Source organism: Electrophorus electricus, chromosome 11 (assembly GCF_041902795.1).
Source record: "Electrophorus electricus isolate QZ-2024a chromosome 11, ASM4190279v1, whole genome shotgun sequence".
NCBI lineage: Eukaryota > Metazoa > Chordata > Actinopteri > Gymnotiformes > Gymnotidae > Electrophorus > Electrophorus electricus.
In genome coordinates this window covers 4545181-4566697 of record NC_137507.1, presented here as the reverse complement: position 1 = coordinate 4566697, position 21517 = coordinate 4545181, and the positions used below count along the sequence as shown (strand labels likewise).

Here is a 21517-nt window from a genome sequence, read left to right as displayed (position 1 = left end):
CTCAACACTGCACCTCAAGCAATTCGCCAAAGCCTTTCCCCAGCGGTTTGTCTGCACCCACCTGCAGCCACGTCCTGTGACGTCCCAGCAACCATTTTGCCAGCCTTCACTTCTCCAGAGGCTTCCCCTCTGACCCTGCTGCCCACAGTCCTTGATGCCTCTGCCCTGCAGTCCATGGTTTTGGCCTCCCTTGACTGGCCTCTTGTCTCTGGTGAAGAAGACACCACCCTGGCTCCTGTCTCTGGTGTGAAAGACATAACCCTGACTCCTGTCTCTATCATGGAAAATGCCACCCTAGCTCCCAGCTCCATCATGGAAGATGTTGCCCTGCCTCCTGCTGTCTGTCTCCAATGCTGGCACACTCAGCTTGCATGAGGGCACTGCTGCACCCAGATCACATCAGAGCTATGTTACCACTATGCCTCATGACCCACCTGACCCACTGGTCTGTGCTCCTTCCTTCTGTTCCCTTCTCAGGTCTTATTCCTGCTCCTGCCCCCATTTCTGCATTTGTTTATGACCCTGTTTTTTCTGTCATTTGTTTGTTACACTTTGGCTGTGTGCTAATCCAGGGTTTTGTCATGGATTCACCCTGTTGTGTCACAGTTCCCATGGAGATGAGCACCATGTGGTTTGTTTTAGTTGTTTTCTCCAACCTTGTGAATCTGCACCCTTTATTGAATTCACCTGTCTTGTTTCCTCCAGTTTACCTGTGCATATAAACCTCTTGCGCCCCGGCAGAGAAGGTGCAAGTCTGCTAAAAAAAATCTCAGATCAGTTTCCTCCAAATTGATCTGATGTACTGGCCCTCATCTTACTGCACAGCACTGGATCAATGTTAGTGTAAATAAACCTGAATGTTTATTCAATCTGAAATCTGAATGTTCCATCACAATTATGGAAACAAATTTCTTCATAAACCTTTCTTTGAATTCCCCTACTTTAGCACCCCCTAGACGTTGTCTCCAAACGCCATAATACCTCCAATAAGCAACCCAAAGTCCTAACTAATTGAGCCATTACCTTGTGAGCAGAATTTACACAGTCTTAAATTTAGATATGTTAAGTGTTTGCATCTGTTTTTGTTTTTTTAATTTATGAATATCCAACAGTTAAATTAAAAGCAAATATCTGGTATACCCTGACCTACATTTTATAGATTCTGTGTGATTAGCATGATCTAGGATGTAGCAATGGATGCCTGAATCAGGGCATCTTCTATGTTGGTTCCACTGGCTGCATTCCAAGTGGAGAGTGGCTGGAGGATGCTTAGTGCTCCATAGATTAGTCAGGTGTCTCATTAATGTCACTTGAACAGCACCATCAGACAGGTGGTGCAGCATTTGCAAACAAGAGTGGCCTGTGTAGGGCTGATACCATACATATGAGGAACCTCATGCAGAAGAGGAGAGGACCCCAACACAAATAGGATGGTGGAGGAAAGAACAGACAGGTCTCTTCCTCCATGACTTCTTTACATTAACCCATTCATTCAATCCCAATTTTTTTTTCCCTCCATCTGTACAAGTTCATGAATTATGATTCATGAAAAGCTAGAAGACTCAGTGGCTTTAAAATGATTTGGAAGAGATGAAGTTTTATTCTTGGTCACAATAGTGATTGGTGGGAAATTACAGTATCAAAGTTACATCACTTTACCAATTAGACTCAATTACAAGTGTGAATCATGCCAATATATCAAACATGTTTGTATTATGTAATAGCCTCTGAGTAGCTAAACATTGGCATTCGTCATGACTGTCAAATTTGAATGCATAAACACAATGTAATCCATGCAAATTACATATTAGCAATGAGGCACTAAATTATCCCACTGGTCACAATTGTGACCATTAACATTTTTACATCTCCTGTGAACATGTGACATTAGTAATATCAAAAGTAGACTCTGACATTTATTTGTACCACATGGTAGTTGTATCTGTATTCTAAAAGATTTCTTATTTCCTTTCTTTGTGCCATGATGTAAAAATTACTTCTCAGATACATGCTTGAAAAACAGCTTTGAGCATGTGAACAATTACATCTGCATACAAATGCTCATATGAAAGCAAGGCAAATTTGTAAGTTATTTATATTTTGCCTTTCAGTAAAATAAAAAGCACAAGTAGCTCTTGTTGATTTAGCAGTGGGATTAACCAATAAGTTATTTTGGAGGAGGAATCAAGGGCGGGGGCATCTTCCGGCCCACAACGGACACCAATATAAGCAAACAATAAGGAGTGAGAAAAATAAAGAAATGATGTCTAGAACAGTATTGTAGAAGTCCTAGTCTGGTCTCAATGGTGTACATGTCCAAAACCCATGGGAATGTCCATCAAAGGCAACAGAAAAGTAGTTGGCTGGGGTGGACATGCGGTGGGCTACAGCTGGGGACATCAGGGGGTGGTGAGAGGTGCTATGGCAGCTGAGACAGGTTGAGGCTCAGTAACAGCATGACATCCAGGGTAGGTGTACCTCAACAGAAAGAGAATAGATTAGGCATTTCCAGGTACGAGGGTGTCTAAACTAGGAAACTAATGTGCAAAGAGACTGGCAGATCCATCTATGGAAGCACAGCTAAAAGGATAGAGCCAAAAGGAAACAGGCATGAAGGCACCCTGGAACATCAGCACTGCCACTCAGTCAACAATCTTGAGTGACAATATCCCAGTTTACCATATCCCTCAATGCCCATGGACCCCAAGATGGGAAATGGTTAATAAAATGCCTGACTGCAGATAGGTTCAGAGCCTAGCATTAAATATTGAGACTGAGCTTTATAGGAAAAGGCTCTGCCCCCTGATGTAGATTCTTATTCTTGGTACTAGTAAAGAGCCTGCACCTACATCATAATGTACTAGGAACTCTGAATAGTCTTGCCCCACAGTACCTTAGTGCTTTGTAGGTCATTAGAAGCATGTTAATACAGAATTTTACTGGAAGACAATGTAATGTAGCCAAGAGAGGAGTGATCAAATTTTATAGCTCCAGAAAGAACTCTGTCTGCTGCATTTAGAACAAGCTGGAGCTTGTTTATGCACTTAGTGGTACAGGTAGTTAGTAACGCCTTACAGAAGTCCAATCTTGAAGTGAAATGCATGGACTAGTTTTTCTGCCTCATGAGAGGAGCATGTTCATAAGCTTTTGACACATTTGAGGTGGAGAAAGGCAGTCCTAGAAATATTTTACATGAGCCTCAATCAAGAGGCTGGGATCCATAATCACTTTAAACTGTTAAAGATGCAAGTGGGAGTGTAACATTGAATGGCAAGGAGAGACATGTGGAGAGGAGTGAGATTCAACTGGGGCAAAGCCAGAATCAGTAGTTAAAGCAATCCAGAGTCAAAGAGCATGGGGATACATGAGTAAACAAACCACACGAAGGCAAACAAGAAAGCAGGCTAACTAAGGCTAGGAAACAGTACAAACATAGAAAAACATGCAAACATTCAAATGAGCTAAACACATACACAATTCAAAGACCAGGAACAAGACATTTAATGAGGGACATGGGGCAGGGAGAAATTCAAATGAGGGGCAGAGAAAATGAAACTAAGGAGCAGAACGAGGAAGTGCAGGAAAATGCCAGGAGGGTGGCCATTCCTGACAGAACCCCTAGCAATGTGTGCAACACGAAAAACATGACTAGAACAAGACTGAAAGAAACAGGATGGACAAGACAAGGAGCTGGACAGGAACTGACAGGCCAGAATCAGAGATAAAGACACAGGACATGAGGAGCAGGCACTTGAACAGAGGCCCTACAGGAGCAGACAGGGGAAAAGGACCAGAACCAAAGAGGTGTAGGAACGGTAGCATGAGTTCAGGTTAAACAAATGACAGACGACAGACAGGACTGGAAGCAGGTGGGGAAACAAGGAGCAACCAAGGAAGGGACAGGACTATAGCCAGGCTTAGTGGCATGGCCTGGGGCACAAACAGGATTCCATGCTAAACCCTGGGCCAGCACAGGAGTCAAGAAAGAACTAGGGGCAGAAGTAGAAAAAGGAAAGCAGTAATGCGGCTGGAATGGTAAGTGGGTGGAGTCAGGAGAGGAGAGATGCTGGCAGTGGGCACAGATGAGGAAACCAGGACAGAAGCAAAAGACAGGGGAATATCTAGGATGACCGACACAGGAAGAAAGTACACTATTGGCACAGATACAGGCATGGGCAAGGAAACACCAATGCCACATGGGAGGGTAACAGGTTTAACCAGGTAGAAACAAACAGGCATGGATGTACAGACAGGAACAGATGAAACCAGGAACAAGAGCAGGCAACAAAGGCAGAGGCAGACAAGGGATCAGTATTGGGGGCTGGTGCAGCAGCCTCAGGGAGCTGAGGAGTTTCAAAAGTGACTCCTGGGAGACACTGCAAGTGGTGTGCAAGGAAACAGAAGCAGGGGAAGCAAGCTGGGGTCTGTGCTAGGCTAAAAGCTAATCCTAGCAGGCCAGCTCTACCATCTGTATTCCTTTCAAATGTCTGCTCCTTGGATAAACTGGACTGCATCAAACTCCAGCAGACTACAAAGCAAGAGTTCAGAGACTATTGTGTTTTAGTCTTTACTGAAACGTGGCTCAGCGACAGTATTCCAGACACCGCCATTCATCTGGATAGATTAGTCTCAATCTGTGCCGATAGAGAACACACTCTCCGGCAAAACACGTGGTAGAGGAGTATGCATTTATATCTGAGTCCTGGTGTAAAAACTTTGTGCTTGTTAAGTTTGGCTCACTGCTGGTGGAGTTTGCCATCATCAGATGCAGACCTTTTTATTTACCACAGGAATTCACCTCTGTTTATAATCACACTGTACATTCCACCCAGTGCACGCACACAAGGCTCTCCAGGAACTGTATGGAGCGATTAGTGAACTGCAGAACATTCATCCAGAAGGACTGTCACCGGAGACTTCAACCACACAAATCTCAAGTCAGCACTGCCTAAATTCCATCAACATGTGAACTTTGCAATGAGAGGAACGAACGCGCTGGCTCTCGTTTACACAAACATTTCCGGTGCGTACTAGGTGGAGCCCCGCCCCACCTCAGATACTCTGATCACATGTCTAATGTTGAGTCCTGCATAGACCGGTCGTCAGACGCTCGAAACTGCTTCTGAAGCAGGTGAGAACCTGGCCAGCAGGAGCCATCTCTGCTCTTCAGGACTGTTTTGAGCAGACAACTTGGATCATGTTCAAGGAGGCTGCTACCGACGGTGGCACTGTTAATCTGGAAGAGTATACAGCATCAGTGACTGGCTACATCAGCAAGTGCATTGATGTTACTGTCTCCAAGACCATCACCACACGCCCAAACCAGAAGCAATGGATGACTGCTGAGGTGCGCATGCTACTGAAGACCTGTGACTCAGAACAGGTGACAGGCTCTCAGGAAAACAAGAGCCAAACTCATGTGCGATCAGGGAAGCAAAGCATGCACACGCACAGAGGATCCATGGACACTTCAAAGACACTGGTGACACACGGCACATGTGGGCCTGAATGCCCTCCATTACTAACTACAGGAAAACACCTTCCTGTGACAGTGATGCCATCCTCCCAGATGAACTGAATGACTATGCACAGTTTGAAGCACAACAACATTGCAGCAGAAAAGTCCATCCCTCCGCAAAATGACCAGGTGCTGTGCCTGACGCTGGCTGATGAGGCATACTCTGCGTGGACTTAACCCACAGAAAGCTGCTGGACCAGACATCCCAGGTCATGTGCTCAGAATGTGCTGACCAGCTTGCAGATGTCCTGACAGACATCTTCAATATCTGAGCTGCACTGTGGTCCCAACATGCTTCAAGACCACCACCATCCCCAAGCCCAAGAAGCCCACGGTGTCGTTTCTCAACAACTACCGTCCCATCACACTCACATCCATCATGAAGTGCTTCGAGAGTCTCATCATGACACATCAAGGCCCAGCTTGCCCCTTCTCTGGACCCCCTGCAGTTCATGTACCGCCCCAACCGCTCTACAGATAATGCCATCTTTACCACACTTCATCTGGCACTCACATCTGGATAAAAAGGGCACCTACGCAAGAATGCTGTTCATAGACTTCAGTTCAGCATTCAACACCATTGCTCCTCAGCATCTGATTGGAAAGTTGAGCTTACTGGGCTTGAAAACCTCCCTCTGCAACTGGATCCTGGATTTCTTGACTGGTAGACCTCAGTTTGTCCGGATTGGGAGCAGCACTTCCAACACCACTACACTGAGTACTGGTGCTCCCCAGGGAAGCATACTCAGCCCTCTGCTGTTCACACTGCTGACTCATGACTGCAGCAATGCACAGTTTGAGTCACCAAGTTTGCTGATGACACGACTGTGGTGGGTCTCCAACAAAGACAATGAGTCAGCATACAGAGGAGGTGCAAGAACTGGTGAGCTGGTGCAAGGTCAACAACCTGTATCTGAATGTAGACAAGACAAAAGAAATGGTTGTTGACTTCAGGAAAGCAAGCCGAGATCACTCCCTGCTTGCCATCAACGGCACCTCAGTGGAGATCGTCAAGAACATCAAGTTCCTTGGTGTTCACATAGCACCTGGACCCTGAACACCAGTTCCATCCCCAAGAGAGCCCAGCAACGTCTTTACTTCCTTCTAAAGCTGAGGGAAGCCCATCTCCCATCCTCACTACCTTCTACAGAGGTAGTGTAGAGAGCATCTTGAGCAGCTGCATTATTACCTGGTTTGGGAACTGCACCGCTTTTGACCACAAGACCCTCCAAAGAATAGTGAGAACAGCTGAGATGATCATTGGGGTCTCTTCCCTCCATCACAAACATCTACATAACACGTTGCATCCGGAAAGCCACCAACATTGTGAAAGACCCCACAAACTGTTCACCCTTTTGCCATCTGGAAGAAGGTACCGCAGCATCCAGTCCTGTACCTCCAGACTGTGCAACAGCCTCTTCCCAGAAGCCATTAAACTCCTGAACTCTGGCTAACTCCAATTCAGATTCCAAAATGGGCACTTTTATACATGCTTATAGACACTCACTGTTTTGCATTGGACTAGTGCTGGTCAAACCTCAAACTATGCACTCCTGTTGCAGTCTTGCACGTTATCCGACTTGCTGCTAGAGTACTGTACTAAACCAGCACTGTACTCTGAACTGTTCTAGCTGCTATGTTCAGGGTAGCATGTCACTGATTGCTATGCACAACTCGCTTTACATATGCCCAGTACTGTGTACTGTACTAAATTGCACTGTCTACTCATTGTGTATTTTGTATTTGTCCTGTCCTGCATTTATTGTTTACTTAATGACATTTCACACTATATTGGACTGTTTGCACTTGTGCAGTACATCTGTTTTTATGTTGCACCATGGTCCTGGAGGAACATTGTCATGTTTTTGTTGTGTAGCTGTAATGACAATAAAACCTCTTGAACTTGGAGTTGATATGGGTCTGGGAGGTTGACGGAGGGGTCTCAAGGGTCATTGACTTGCCACGTGGTGTGACTGAGGGAGTCCCAAATATGATCAGAGGCTCACCTGTAGCAGCTACAGGGGGCACAGGCCTGGCACATGGCCTCCTCCACTCTAGGAACAGCCAGGTCCAGTGATGCGACATTCAGCGGCGGCATGCATAAAAGCATGGCTGCAGTGAGTGCGGAAGGTCCGGCAGCGGCTGTCAGCAGCATTGCAGGGAGGCGCAGCCAAGGTGGTCGGCAGCAGCAGGTCCAGAGGTGTGGCTGCACTGTCAACAACAGGTTCACAGACGGGGTTGCACTGCTCAGCGGTGCTGCAGGATCTGGAGGCATGGCTACAGTGGTCAGTGGCGCTGCAGGGAGATCCAGAAGGGCACCTAGAGGCACAAACCTGACACAGGGAACAAGAACAGATTGAGAGGCCTCCTGGGTGGTAAGGATAGGCCAGGAGGCCACCACTAGGCCAAAAACAGGTTCAGGACAAGTGGCATCACTTGCAGCAGGAACCGGGACTTGGTCTGGATGTGTGGCATCTCTTGCACAGGGGGAAGGGGGGGGCAGATCCAGCCAGGTAGTGGCATCCCTCACGCAGGGGGGGGACCAGGTAGCAACCACCATGCTGGAGGTAGCAACTGATCAGGCTGCATCCTCCATGCCAGAGACAGGGACTAGGTTAGGCTGGGCAGCATCTTCAACACCAGAAAAAGAGCCCAACTGGGGTTCCAGCAGTGCAGCAACAGGAGCCCACAGCTAGTCCCAGAGTGCTGAGGGAACAGCTGGTCCAGGAGGTCTGGAGATAGGACCAGAGGCTTAGCCACAGGGACAGGACAGGTAGCATCTCACACAGGAAACAGATCAGGACAGGCGACATCTCACACTGGGAACAAGCTCAGGCTGGGTGGCTTGCAAGATAGCCACAGACATTGGTGGGGTGACCATGGAGAAACAGATACAGAACCCCCTCAGCAGTTCTCAGAGCGCACACAGGCTATGGGAAGCTCACATTTGCGTTTGAGCACCAACCGAGTGCCTAAAAACGGGTTAACTAGGTATTCACGCCGCCTACTCACGTCCTACGCTGCAGGCCACTCCCCCCTGCAGCGTTGGTCAAGACGGGTAGATTCGTGGCGCTTACCTGGGACATCGTTATCAAAATAACCAGGATCCTGCTTCTTTCTGGAACGACGAGATACCCGTGCTCCCACAGCGCCAGGGGATTTGCTGTCTCTGGCTTGGTGAAGCTGAGACGTAACGAACTCGAACTGTGTAGAAACACCCGGAGTTTCATCCCAGCGAAACCACCTCCCAGAGTCTCGCTCTCGTTGCATCCTTGTAGGCCTGTTCATTCTGTAGTGGCGATTGGCTAGATATGATTTAAACCAGGAAATGCAATTCCCTTAATCCCAAAACATTTTCAAGTCTATCTAGTAAAATGTTGTGATCTATAGTATCAAATCACTCGGTTCAGGCAATATAAACAAAGAAACATAACCCTGGTCAGAAGCCAACAACAGGTCATTAACTACTTTAATCAGTGCTGTCTCTGTACTGTGATGAGGCCTGAACCCTGACTGAAAGATTTCATGTATCTGGTTCTGATTCAGATATTATCTTAACTGCTAAGCTACAGCTTTTTCTAGGATCTTAGAAATAAATGGAAAGTTGGAGATCGGCCTGTAGTTTGAAAGCTGACATGGGCCGAGGTTAGATTTGTTTTGATAAGTGGTCAGATTACTGCTAATTTGAGTGATTTAGGTATGTAGCCAATGTTCACGGAGGAGTTATTTATGTTTAACAGGGTTCAATTACTTCAGGTAGGATTTTCTTAAGAAAGTGTGTGTGCAGTGATTTTGAGTGATCAGAGATATAAGTTCAGGCTCTTGGGTAGGTATAAAGGATTCTAGAGTCATTTTTGGCTTGGTTGTTCTGATCTCTAAGTAGCTGACCGATGCCACTTTAATACTCTGGATGTTATTTTTGAATGATAATAAACACAGTGTCAATAAGATCATAAAAACTCAAACAGGCTCAACAATGTTATAGTGCTCAAGTCATCTGTACTATTAGGTGCATTCCTCATAGCTACTGATCAAACTGCTAAGGTCTTGGCAGACTGAAACCCTGTGCTCCATGATTTATCAAACCATGAGTTATCAAACCACAGCTAAGGGCCATTTTTGCACAAATAATTTTATTTTAGGCTGTGAAAAAAAGCAAACCCACAAACCTGTTAAATGACTTTACATCCGTTTGGCCTTTATGGAGAACTCATAACAACCATCTGTCGTAAGAGGGGAAAGAACTGCTCTGTGTTCAGGCATAGTGAGTCAGCACTGGGACGATGACAAACAGATAACATCTGCACTGATGTGAAACACTTAATGATTATCTGTATCTGTATGCAGGCAGAATGAAATTTTGGACTAAATAGCCCCTTTTATGTCAGTTAGCAATGTCTCTGGGGCAACAGTCAAAAATGTCAAATGTCTCCTAATCTTTTATCAGTATATTAAAAACAAACACTTAAAAAGTTATTTTATAATGAAAAAAATGAATGAAAGAAGTGAAAATAATTGACATGTCTATCTAGGGAACTCAATTAACTGAAGTAATATTGTCACAGAATGCTCCCCCCGAGTCACGTGGTATGGCCTGCCGTGTGCAGGGGACTTTACATTTGTTGCCACGCCCTCCATGATGGTACGCAACTGCACGGGGTTAACGTTGAGTGTATGTGTGTTTATTTAAAGCCCTGTCAGTGTGGGCCTCATGGTTGGTCATAGTTAGCGTCGGTGTCGAATGATAGTGTCAATGAGTGTGTAGCCACTGTTAATGTAACCCAGCGTTTATGTTGTTGTTGTTGTTGTTGTTGTTACTGTTTATTAGTGTTATCATGTGAGTGCCATAAGCAACAAATTGCATTTCTTGTACTTTTTTTTTAAATAAATTGCCAATACTCAGGCTGTTTGTTTCTGCAAGACATTTTATTTACTTGTAGATTATGTGCAATTTTTAGATCTTATTTATAGATACCATAGTAATAAATGTTAATGATACTTTTATGGTAATAGCTGTAATTGCTAACAACTTTGATCTTACCAGACAGTGGTCTGCTGGAAGCTCATGGTAGCACAGATAAATGCTTTTAGTGATGTAATAATTATATGGTTCGATTATTAAAGGATCATATTTCCAGAAGGTTCAACAAATAAATGACTTTTGTGGTGCATAGAGGAGGCTTTTAATGAAACCATTTCAGAGTGGAGTGGATTCTTGTATCTGAGGTTTCTGGAAGTCCTGTCCTCTGAGAATGTAAATTATAGTGGTCAGGAACAGGAAGGCTAGGAATACTGAGTAATAGCATTCATAAGTATGAGGCATTGTGGACCTGGGAAAGACCAGGGCATCAAGAATTCTACCTGCAAACCCACCTCAGGACCAACCCAGAAGCAAGGCGCAGTAACCGAGAGCAACAGAGAACCACATGCTGCAAACTGTTTCCTCTCAGTTGCTACAGGAAGCTATGGGACCACTCTAATGAACTGCAGAACTGATCAACTTTAGTTCAGATGAGAATGAAATCCCTTGACGGATATCGTTCCTGAAATCCAGAAGTAATGCTTCCTTTATTAACTTAGCTAAAAGAAAAATTTGGATAAAACAAATAAAATACAGTTAAACCAAATCATGTGATTTTACAATCATATTATATTCAGCATAAACCCTCATAAAATGTCAGATGCTGTAACTTGATGATTCTTGACTTTCAATTGCTTGTTTCGGCTTGACTGTAAGTCCCATTAGACCATAAGAGGAGACTAGTTGATGTATCAGTGCACTGAGAGCCAACCGACACAGTCTTCTGGCCAACACCCATAGTAATCTGATATTCATCCTGCATGCCCCTCACACTATATAAACCCTTATTCACTGGTATTAAGTCTCTCGCAAGCTAACACTACAGAACAGGGCATCCATCCAGGTAAGTATGGATACATTTTACAAAGAATTTTCCAAAGCTTCTGCAACAACCTTCCACTCATCAATGCTACTTTTAAAGTTTTGTTGCTGAATGATGATGGTTTGTCAGGAGATTGCAGTAAAAATTAAAAATATTGAATTTTTTTTTGTTCTTGAAAATTGTAGTTATGCATTCAAAGCTACTAAAGCCATGATTATGATTAGAAAAAAGGAAACAGCTGCTCCTTTATATATATATATATATATATATATATATATAATATATATATATATATGCATGTGTGTGTATCTATCTATCTATCTATCTATCTATCTATCAACACCTGAAGAAATTATTCATAGTTCTTTTTTTTCCTTGTTTGTGTACTTGGATTTTTTGCCTCGTTTTTGTATTTGCAATGTGGGCAAAGCAGAAGAGATTCAATGTCTCTCTCCAGGTCAAAACCTTGCCGCGAATATCAGCGCATGGCAGGCATGGACGAAGGTGGCCAGATGTCCAGGAGTGTGTTCGAGGTTCATGCCATCCTCTCCTTTTCATATTTCAGTCCATTTTCCATATGACTTGTTTGGTTCACTTTGCACTGAGACTGTACCAGACTTCTGCAACCGGTTGTTTCCTTGCCTTGACTCATGTCTTGTTGCTCTTGTCAAGTTGGAGTTGGTGCGTTGTGTAAGTGAGCTGGAAGACCCAGCTGTATGGGGCATTCTGCCAGAGCCTGACTGATGACTGCGCTTTGTTGCAGTGGGCTCTGGAGGGCAATTTCATGGCACTGAAGAACCACCCCAAACAGCTGGCAGCACGGGACGAGAGCGGCGCCACCCCGCTGCACTACGCCGCCTCCAGGGGGCACCCCTGTGCTATTAAACTCATTGTGCAGGTCGTTGGGCTGCATGGTGAAAGTTGGCAAGATCTACTATCAGCCTTCAGTTTAGCCCTGAACTATTGTCAGAGGAGAAAAGTGCATTTGCTCTATAACTAGACTGCATTTATGAAGTATACATTGCGGAATATTGTCATGCATTGGCTGTCGTGCAATGTTGTCACACAATTCTCTAAATTATGCAAATGAATGTGATGTATTTAGGCAAGTCTGAATTAAATGGCCCCATATGCAGAAGTGCCTGGAAGTCTCTAGAAAAGAATCTTAGCAGCATCCTATCATTAGCACATCTGCTGCACTAACTAGAGGCTTCCTATTCATCTTAAACATTAACATTACCAGTAACATTAAGAAAATTGAGAAGCAGAACCCCTTTTCTATCCATCCTCCGTATGGGTGTGCATCTGTGTGTGTGTGCAGAACTAAATGCCACAGATGAGGAAGGGAACACACCCCTCCACTGGGCTGTACAGAAGGGTCAGAGGGGAAGCTGTGCGGCTCTGCTCGACTTGGGCGCAGACCCCAACATTCTCAACAAATCCCTCTTGTCCCCACTGCACCTAGCCGTCAGCCTGAGACACAACGACCTGGTCAAGGTGACCCCTCTCAGTTAACAACTACAAAAATAGAATCCGAAGCGTGTTGTACTGTATTCCACTGCCACATTCATCCTCGGTGTTTCAACTTTAATTTTATTTTGCACAGCATCTCCTATCCTACGATCAGATTGACGTTAACCTGGAGGGCGATCTGGGGAACACTCCTCTAATCCTGGCCGCCTCCGTGGACAACCATGAGGCCCTCTGCATTCTGGTAAACAAGCCTCAGGCTTCAGCTGTCTTCATGGATAAATAAATGGCCGTGTTTGCTGAACACACTCCACTGAGGTCTTCAGTGAGCCTTTTTTTTTTTTTTTGGTAAGCGATTGCAAGGACCTTCTTAGCCTGTAGCGGTTGAGAGCAATGTTCTCCACTTCCTCTCCTGGCACGAAGGCTACATAGCACCGCAAAGTTGTAGTTTTCCTTCTCCATCATCCCGATTCATAATATAATGTGCTGCACAATGAGCTAATGAGCTGAAATCAGGGTGCAGTGCTTTGGCTCTCCTAGATAGGGAGTGAAGTATGCTCAGGTGCAGATTAATCAGCAGGGTATTGAGTGTGTTGTCTGATCTCCAGCACAGGAACGGCGCAAAACTGTGCCGGCAAAACAAGCTGGGCCACTTCCCTGTTCACGCTGCAGCTTTTGCAGGAGCCAAGAAGTCCATAGAAGTGGTTCTTCAAAAAGGTCAGACTCCACACTACGTTCAGGTCATTTCGAGAAGCATAGATCATCCCAGACCTTCCTCACTGTCTACTTCACTTTGCACACAGGAGAGGAGGTGGGTTTATCCATTGAAGAGCATATTAACTACGTGGACAAAACAATCAGCAGTCCTCTTCATCTGGCTGTACGTGGAGGAAACCTTGAGGTCATCAGACTTTGCATCGCTCATGGAGCCAAAATTGACCTGCAGCAGGTATTCAAGTCGAGATTGAAAAACAATAGCAGTTTAATCAATAGCCACAGTCCACTGCACAATGGAGCATATGGTACAACTGTATATAGCACACAGCATGCTTAATCGACCAGCTTACTGAGGTTGTGATCCATGAACATCAGTAATGGTGGATTTGAATTAATAGTGTGGGAATGTCAGAATGTTGTTTTCTCTGTTCCACAGTGTGATAAGTCCACTGCCCTCCATTTGGCCTGCACTCAAGGTGCTATTGAGGCAGTTAAGGTCATGCTTCTGGCCTACGACAGTATATGTGACATCATCAACATCACCGATGGAGCCTGCCAAACACCACTTCATAAGTATACAGGACCATTAACACTGTTTAAGTACTTCTTTTCTGTCAGATGAAGGATTTAAGCAATTAGCCTTTTGACCTTACCTATTTTTCAGGGCATCCATTTTTGACCACTACGAACTGGCTGAGTACCTAATTTCACAGGTATGACCTTAACACTAATGGGCATTATTATTTACAGACCTGTTCTTTTTTAAATATAGGAAGTTCCTAAACCCACCCACGTAAGTCAGGATGTAAATATGGAAATAGATACAAGCTATTTCGTCTGTACTCAGTTGTTTTTGGGGTTTTTTTCCTTGGCTAAACTTCTCATCTAGTAGGCCTACCCAACATGCTTCGGCTTGCTAGACTAAAAAAGAACGTACTCATAAAGTGAATGCAGAGATGGCATTTCCCAGAGCTACATGGCACACCCGATAGCATATCAATCGTTGTTTCAGGGTGCCGATATCGACTTTATCGACTGTAAAGGTCACTCGCCACTGCTGCTGGCTACCAGCTGTGGCGCATGGCGGACTGTCAATCTGCTTCTGTCGCATGGTAATCCTCCATTAGCTCCTTTTAAATATGAGCTTCTACTCAAAATCCATCGAGAGTTGCAACCAACCGAGAGTTGCGGTCATGCTCATTTGCGAGTGTGTGTTTTGTGTGCGTTTCGGTTTCAGACGCAAACCTGAAACTCAAAGACCGAGCTGGCTGCAACTTCTTGCATCTCGTCATCTTGCAGCCCAGAGGACTGAAGAACCTGCCTGCAGAGGTGCTGCAGGTGATTCCTGCTTGCTGCTCTCTGCCTGTACTCACTGCTTGGATTCAATGTATTCAGAAATTGTCAGGAGCGCTTTAAAAATCCAATCTCCCGGGCCAACAATAAATTTACTTTTTATTCAACATTTTACTGCCACCTAGTGTTCAGCTATGTCACAACAAAGAGACGTCATTGTTCTGCGGTGCCTGATTTCTCACAGAATGCGATTGTGAAAGAGCTGTTAAATGATGAAGATTCAGAGGGCTGCACTCCTCTTCACTACGCCTGTAGACTGGGAATACCCGACTCCGTGAAGAACATGCTCGGGCTTGAGGTGTCACTGGCCCAGAAGTCCAAGCAGAAGAAGTCTGCCCTGCACTTTGCAGCTGAGTAAGTGGATAAGCCAATCAAAGGCAGAATCAGCAATATATAAGCAGTTCACCTTGAAAACTTATACTGCCCTGTTATGCAGTCTTTGTTCCTCAAGGGCAATTTCTTCCCTGCCTGTACCTGAGAATTAGATGTGATACAGTGGCCAGTCAGCTGAACTAACTGTTCAGCAATCATCATAATCTGGAGCAAATCTGGATTCAAGACATAAGATTGAGTATCAGGGCTCTACGGGGCTTTACCATCTTAGCAAGCCCTTAGGCAAATTTGTATTTTAAAAGAGTAGGAGCACAGCTGTAAACCTTTAACTCTCTACAGCTTTAACTCTCTACAGAAACTGAAATGCAGGAGCAGGATCTTAGTGCTAGATTGATGGCCACTGACGGCCCTCTGTCGGGTTTCCAGGTACGGGAGGATCAACACGTGCCAGCGGCTGCTGGAGACGATGTCAGACACGAGGCTCCTGAATGAGGGGGATGAGAGGGGTATGACCCCACTGCACATGGCTTCTCGCGGTGGCCACGTCAAGGTGGTCGAGTTGCTCCTGAGGAAAGGGGCTCTGTTCCACAGGTACTGCCCACGTGTCTGCCACGCTCCCTTTTACTACACACACATATACTTCCATCTATGTGTGTGTCCCTTTCACTACACAGACACACACACACACACTTCCATACAGCTAGCCCTGCTAAAAATAAAAAAAATCAAAAGCCCTGCTTTGTTTAGTTTAATGCATCATATTTAATACATGTAGAATGAGCATTTTAATTTCCTAAATGGCTGCACGGTGTGTCATTTGTTAATGCAGGATATGCTTTTGCAATTGTGATATCAGCTGGATGCATGTAAGCTCTAGAAAAAGTTATTTTAAAAACATATTATGCAGCGAGGGTTAGCTCCTTCATGCTTTTTTGTTTAGTGATTATAAAGGCTGGACAAGTTTGCATCATGCTGCAGCTGAGGGCTACACACAGACCATGGAGACCTTACTCATGGGAAACATCAAACTCCTAGACAAAACCGACGCAGACGGAGTACGTTTCACTTGATGGTCTGATTTCGGTGATTTTACCATAAACATTTAGCGCAAATGTCATATGGACCCATGGTGTCAAGATAATATGGTTGGTAATCCTCACATATTTGTATGTTGACTACAAAGCACGCATACACGTATTCAGTATCTGCACACCTACATGTGGATGGGACTGACAGTGTTTTTCGGGTTGTTGTTTCTGAAAGAACACGGCGCTGCACCTGGCGGGACGGGCAGGCCATGTGGCAGCCGTGCGTCTGCTCCTTCACAGAGGAGCCCAGATCCTGCTTAACAAGGGTGACGCTTCCTTCCTGCACGAGGCAGTGCACCATGGGAGGAAGGAAGTCGCCAGCTCTGTGATCGACAGCGACAGGTCAGCACTCAGAGGAGCCGAAGGTGCATTGTGGGGCAGAATTGGTGGTGTGGGCATGGTCAGTTTCCTTCAAAGGAGGAGTTACAGCACCATGGAGATGTAATTTCCTCCAAAGTATTGTAGTGTTAGGATCCTTCAAGAAACGAGAGATGGTGATTTGCTCTGGTAACCTCCAATGAATATAATGTGCTGTGGCACTTATACTGTGGTGCAAATCACTTTAGTGATTATATGCTTTAAACATTGAACAGTGCATTGTGGGGTGACTCCAGATCTGGAGCTAAATCATTAAAACAGCTTTAGTTTTCAGCTTCATGCACAATTGGGTTCTAAACGTTTTCTGAAGTATTACAGTACCACATTAATGTAAAAGAAAAGAAGGGAGGGAGGCAACAGAGTTTTAAAAGAAAAATGCAAGAAAGAGCTACTAAAGAAAAGAGAGAACATTTATAAATAAAAATAACAACTTAAAAACAGAAAGAAACTTTAAAAAGAAAAATATATGTTTATTTTTGTAGGTGTAAGGAGGCCATCATTACATTCAAATTGAACTCAGCGAAACGCTGCATTGTCATGGACATGATAGAATTCCTCCCTGAATGCTTCAGGGTGAGTGATGAGTCTGGTGTTTTCGCCATAATAACCAGTTATAACCTGCCAAGTTCTGTCAGAAATAAAGAATGATTTCCCCTTTATAGCATCTCCTAGATACCTGTATCAAGGAGTCTGAGGAAGATGTGAACTCCTGCCACTACTATGTGGGTTTCTTTTCACAACAAACGCTCATGTGCCATATTTTCCCGACTCTTGCCAAATCATATAATCTCAGTTATGTTTCAAATTGCCCTTGGTTTAATTCACAGAGAGAATATAATTTCCAGTGGCTTCAACAGCCAGAACAATATGCTAAGAAGACTGAGAACTCTGAGAAAAATGACAACTACAAGCCACTGGCCACACTCAATGTTAGTATTTAATAATCTCTCTAACTACAGTATGTTCCTCAGATGGCTTAATGATTTATCTCCTTTTCATAGGCTATGGTGGAGTTTAATCGTGTTGAGTTGTTGACCCATCCAGTGTGCAAAAAATACTTGGAAATGAAATGGTGAGTGTTTATAAACTATACATTTATCACCAATTCAAATAAAATGTAAAATATAACCACTCAATGTCATGCAGGAAAGCATATGGTGTGAAAGCCCACCTGCTCAACATGATGGTGTATGCGCTGGGAGTATTTCCCCTCACTTACTTGATCGTGAACTTAAGGCCAAAACTGAGCCTGGAGAGAAATGCAACGACAGTCAGCATGGTTACCACATCGCTCAACAAGGTATCATACATTGTCAAGGTGTGCCATTACAGCAATTTAATTTAACATGCTACATTGTATTTTTTATGCAGTCAATTTATTAGACACATTTCTAGTACCTACACTCCATATTAGGTACAACTGTCTGCAAGTGTATTTTATACTGTTACATTACAGACAGCCGGCCATATGTTGGTCTGCACAATTCGTCTGCCAGCCACTAACCCATTCGTACCCCAGTTTCTGACCACAGGACCACTGCTGACAAGATATTACTATTATTATTTGGGTGTTGGACCCTTTCCAACAAGGCAGTAACATGGACATGGTAGTGGAATGAAAATGTATTGTGTAGAAATTCATAGCCTCAGCACTGTTGCTGTGGCATTTGCATGTCAGTGTCTGCTGGACTGGGAAGATCCTGGGCTGGGATAATAGCAGTAGATGCAAATGTACACCTTCAACAGGTCTCTAATAAAGTGTCTGATGAAGATATATAACTAATTTCAAGCTCTTCAGCATAGAGGTTTATAATAAGTTTGACTCATGTCAGCATCAGCACTAGACGTTCCAGACATATGCAACCAGGACACGTCTTGTGGTTGCATCTTGCTGTGACTTCTGGCTGTGTGAGAAAGAGGGACCAATACCAATAATCTCAATAAAACTTAATGCCAATTCCAGACACATGCTATTTGTGTTTTCACAGCAAAATCTTTCCATCACAACCTGTATGTTTCTGGTCCTCGCAATGAACACGTACGCAGTTAGCAAAGAAATCGTGCAAATGTGTCATCAGGTAAGGGTATGACAAATGTTCTCCCCTCAGCAAAAAGCATCAAATCCCTTACAAATTAGGTCCTGTTCAAACAACGCTGTGACGTCTACGCTCTGCCCAACGGCAGGGTCTGAAGTACCTGCAGGACGTGTCAAATCTGATGGACTGGGCGGCTGCTGTCGCTTCTCTGCTGTTCGTCATTCCTCTCTTACTGGACATAAAGAGCACATGGCACTGGCAGGCTGGAACCTTGGCAGCCCTGTGCACCTGGATCAACCTCCTCCTCTACCTGCAACGGTGAAAACTCAATCCACCCTCATTCACTCGCTGCATATTAACACTTTGTTTAAATACAAAACTAAATGTTCCATTTTAAACAGAAACTAGTCAATAAACCTTTTTTTTTTAAGTTACAATTTGTGTTAATGGGTGGATTGTTGGTGTACAGAGATTGTTTCCCTCTTTGGTGCAGGTTTCAAAGGTTTGGAATATACGTGGTCATGTTTCGTGAGATTTGCAGAACACTGCTCAGCATCATTGTGATATTCGTCTATCTGATCCTGGCGTTTGCTTTGGCTTTCCATGCTTTGCTGATTGAACAGGTTTGTTTGTGCATGCCATAGCAAACTGTTGCCTACTGAATACAAAATGAGAAACTTTTGTAACTGAAATAAATGCAGAATCATGTACTAGCATTGCATAGTTTGAGAGAATTTTCGTTTCCAGAGACATTTTGGTAGGGTGTTCATCTCCCTGATGCAAACCTTTGTTATGATGGTGGGAGAGATCAACTACCAGGACAACTTCCTGAAACCCTACATGGATGAGCACCTTCCTTTTCCTGTGTTGACATATGGAGTCTTCATTTGGTTTGTCCTGCTGGTTCCAATTCTGCTCATGAACCTGATGGTAATCCTTAGAATATGGATCTGTACTTGGTCTGTAATGTTTTAAAGCATCTTTTCATTAACCAAGAAATGACCATTTGGGAACATTTTATGGTTTATTGCAGATTGGTTTGGCTGTTGGTGATATTGCAGAGGTGCAGACTAATGCCTGCTTAAAGCAAATTGGAATGCAGGTTAAGTATTGCAATGTGCCTAGGTTTACTAAATAGGTGTACGTGTTTCATACATGTGGTGTGACCAATCTGCAGGGTTTTGGAGAAGATATATGCAGTAAACTTTAATTATGCAGATTGAACTTCATACAAATCTGGAGGAGCGGTTGCCGCACTGGTTTATGGAAAGAGTGGACAGGGTCTCTGTGAAAGAGTTTCCTAATAAATGTTTCAAGGGCAAGGTAATCCAAAATATTACAGGCATTCTCATTTCTACTAGAATTTTAAAAATGCACTTTCCCTTTAAATATGCCCTGTAATTTATCATGACAAATTACATTTATAGCATTGGGATGCTCTTATCCAGGACAATTTACATATTTATTACTATTACAGTTTGTGGTCCCTTAATAAATGGAATTTGGTTAAGGACAAGGGACTTTCAAATGCATTAAGAACAAGTACTTCCTGTGTGTTTTAAAACAGAGATGGTTCTTCTGTGGGGGTGAAATAAGCAAAGCAAGAGCACGTCTGAGTCAAACGACCCACCAGTTAACACCAATGGAGCGTGAGCTAACCAAACAGAAATGCAGGTCAATTCCAGGCCCAACACTCTCCCACTAATGTTTAATCTTTGCAGCAGCAGTGATGACAAAGAGCTACCACCTAATCTTTCTACAGTGTGCCAACCAACAGACTCAGTCAACAGCAAAAGGAATTTCAAATGAATTTTGCCCCCCACCCCACAATCATCATATTGGCACTTATATAGGAGTGGAGGCGAATTGAAATCTTAAGGTAATATTAAGCCTTTGTGTGCTCTCCAAAGGTGGGGGAGCAGGTACTGTTGAAAGCATTTTAAGGCAGCGTTACAGCAGTAGTATTACTATATATTTTTTAAATGTAATATTTATTTATGCACAATTTATAATTACTATTATTGTTAAAAATATGTACTATTAATAATAATAATAATAATAATAATACAATATTATTCCATTTTAAATAATTGTATGTAGCTACTATTAGGGTCATTCATTTTTTCAGATCGTGTACAATATTAGAGTCTGTAAGAATCCCCTGTTTTCAGACTGAAGGTGATGTGCGAGGCCATGGAAAAGCAGCACAACATGCTGAAACTCATAGTCCAGAAGATGGAGATCAGCTCAGAGGCTGACGATCACGATGGCCCGCCCGTCTGCCGAGAGATCAAGCAGAAACTCCTCGCCAGGAGCAAGTGGCAACCGCTACTCAACAATGTAGTTACAGCTAGGAGGAAATAGAACTCAGAAGCGCAAAGTTCTGCTGCCTCTTTAATAAGCAAAGCAGCAACAGCATCATTGATTGGTAATTCTACATACTGACATACAGTTGTAATTCAACGGATCCATAATTTCCCAAAGCTGTGCCGTTTTAGTATTTCTTTACTTATTTATATAAGTTAGTAAAATCATTAGTAAATCAGGAAACCCCTGGTCTTTTTAATACCTGCATCTGAATATTCAGTGTCTAGGAATGTTCAGGATCAGTCATTGTAGATGTTAAACAAAATTGGAGTAGAGCAAACTTTTGCACGAGAGGCTTCAGTGTAAAGCAGAAAAAAAAGTATATAAAAGACATAAAATGCTTCAAATTCTGTC

General features: G+C 43.8%; 2 protein-coding genes across 5 annotated transcripts; one reads left to right on the top strand and one right to left on the bottom strand.

The window, feature by feature from the left end:
• Positions 1 to 1898: 1898 nt before the first annotated feature.
• On the bottom strand, positions 1899 to 19095 carry LOC113578081 (uncharacterized). Of its 4 annotated transcripts, none has more exons than XM_081722849.1 (6): positions 18957 to 19095; positions 17932 to 18009; positions 9688 to 9741; positions 8596 to 8823; positions 7525 to 8250; positions 1899 to 2478 (listed from the first exon to the last, which is right to left on the bottom strand). In XM_081722849.1, exons 5-6 carry the CDS (start codon positions 8076 to 8078, stop codon positions 2400 to 2402), a joined length of 633 nt encoding a protein of 210 aa, XP_081578975.1. In that variant the 5' UTR covers positions 8079 to 8250; positions 8596 to 8823; positions 9688 to 9741; positions 17932 to 18009; positions 18957 to 19095; the 3' UTR covers positions 1899 to 2399. The 4 variants fall into 4 exon arrangements, with proteins under 4 accessions (XP_081578975.1, XP_081578978.1, XP_081578976.1 ...); XM_081722852.1 differs by having other exon boundaries at positions 7525 to 7851; XM_081722850.1 differs by having other exon boundaries at positions 1899 to 7851.
• trpa1a (transient receptor potential cation channel, subfamily A, member 1a) lies at positions 11907 to 21160 on the top strand. The gene is made up of 27 exons (XM_081723122.1): positions 11907 to 11954; positions 12185 to 12335; positions 12743 to 12918; positions 13028 to 13135; positions 13500 to 13608; positions 13695 to 13840; positions 14045 to 14181; positions 14273 to 14321; positions 14621 to 14720; positions 14846 to 14946; positions 15146 to 15315; positions 15721 to 15885; positions 16235 to 16349; positions 16558 to 16724; positions 17243 to 17333; positions 17423 to 17486; positions 17592 to 17689; positions 17762 to 17832; positions 17907 to 18060; positions 18749 to 18838; positions 18945 to 19114; positions 19290 to 19419; positions 19544 to 19726; positions 19830 to 19898; positions 20015 to 20119; positions 20364 to 20470; positions 20968 to 21160. Exons 1-27 carry the CDS (start codon positions 11907 to 11909, stop codon positions 21158 to 21160), a joined length of 3267 nt encoding a protein of 1088 aa, XP_081579248.1.
• The last annotated feature ends 357 nt before the right edge of the window (positions 21161 to 21517 follow it).

Bases quoted from the DNA above. Each gene is read 5' to 3' on its own strand.
- LOC113578081 (XM_081722849.1), bottom strand. From the start codon at position 8,078: ATGGTGGTTGCTACCTGGTCCCCCCCCTGCGTGAGGGATGCCACTACC. The intron at 2,479-7,524 runs GTGAGCCTCTGA...CTTTCTGTTGAG, and splicing joins GCCCCCTGTAGCTGCTACAG to GTACACCTACCCTGGATGTC.
- trpa1a (XM_081723122.1), top strand. From the start codon at position 11,907: ATGGCAGGCATGGACGAAGGTGGCCAGATGTCCAGGAGTGTGTTCGAG. The intron at 15,886-16,234 runs GTACTGCCCACG...TTTTTTGTTTAG, and splicing joins AAAGGGGCTCTGTTCCACAG to TGATTATAAAGGCTGGACAA. The intron at 19,115-19,289 runs GTGAAAACTCAA...TCTTTGGTGCAG, and splicing joins CTCCTCCTCTACCTGCAACG to GTTTCAAAGGTTTGGAATAT.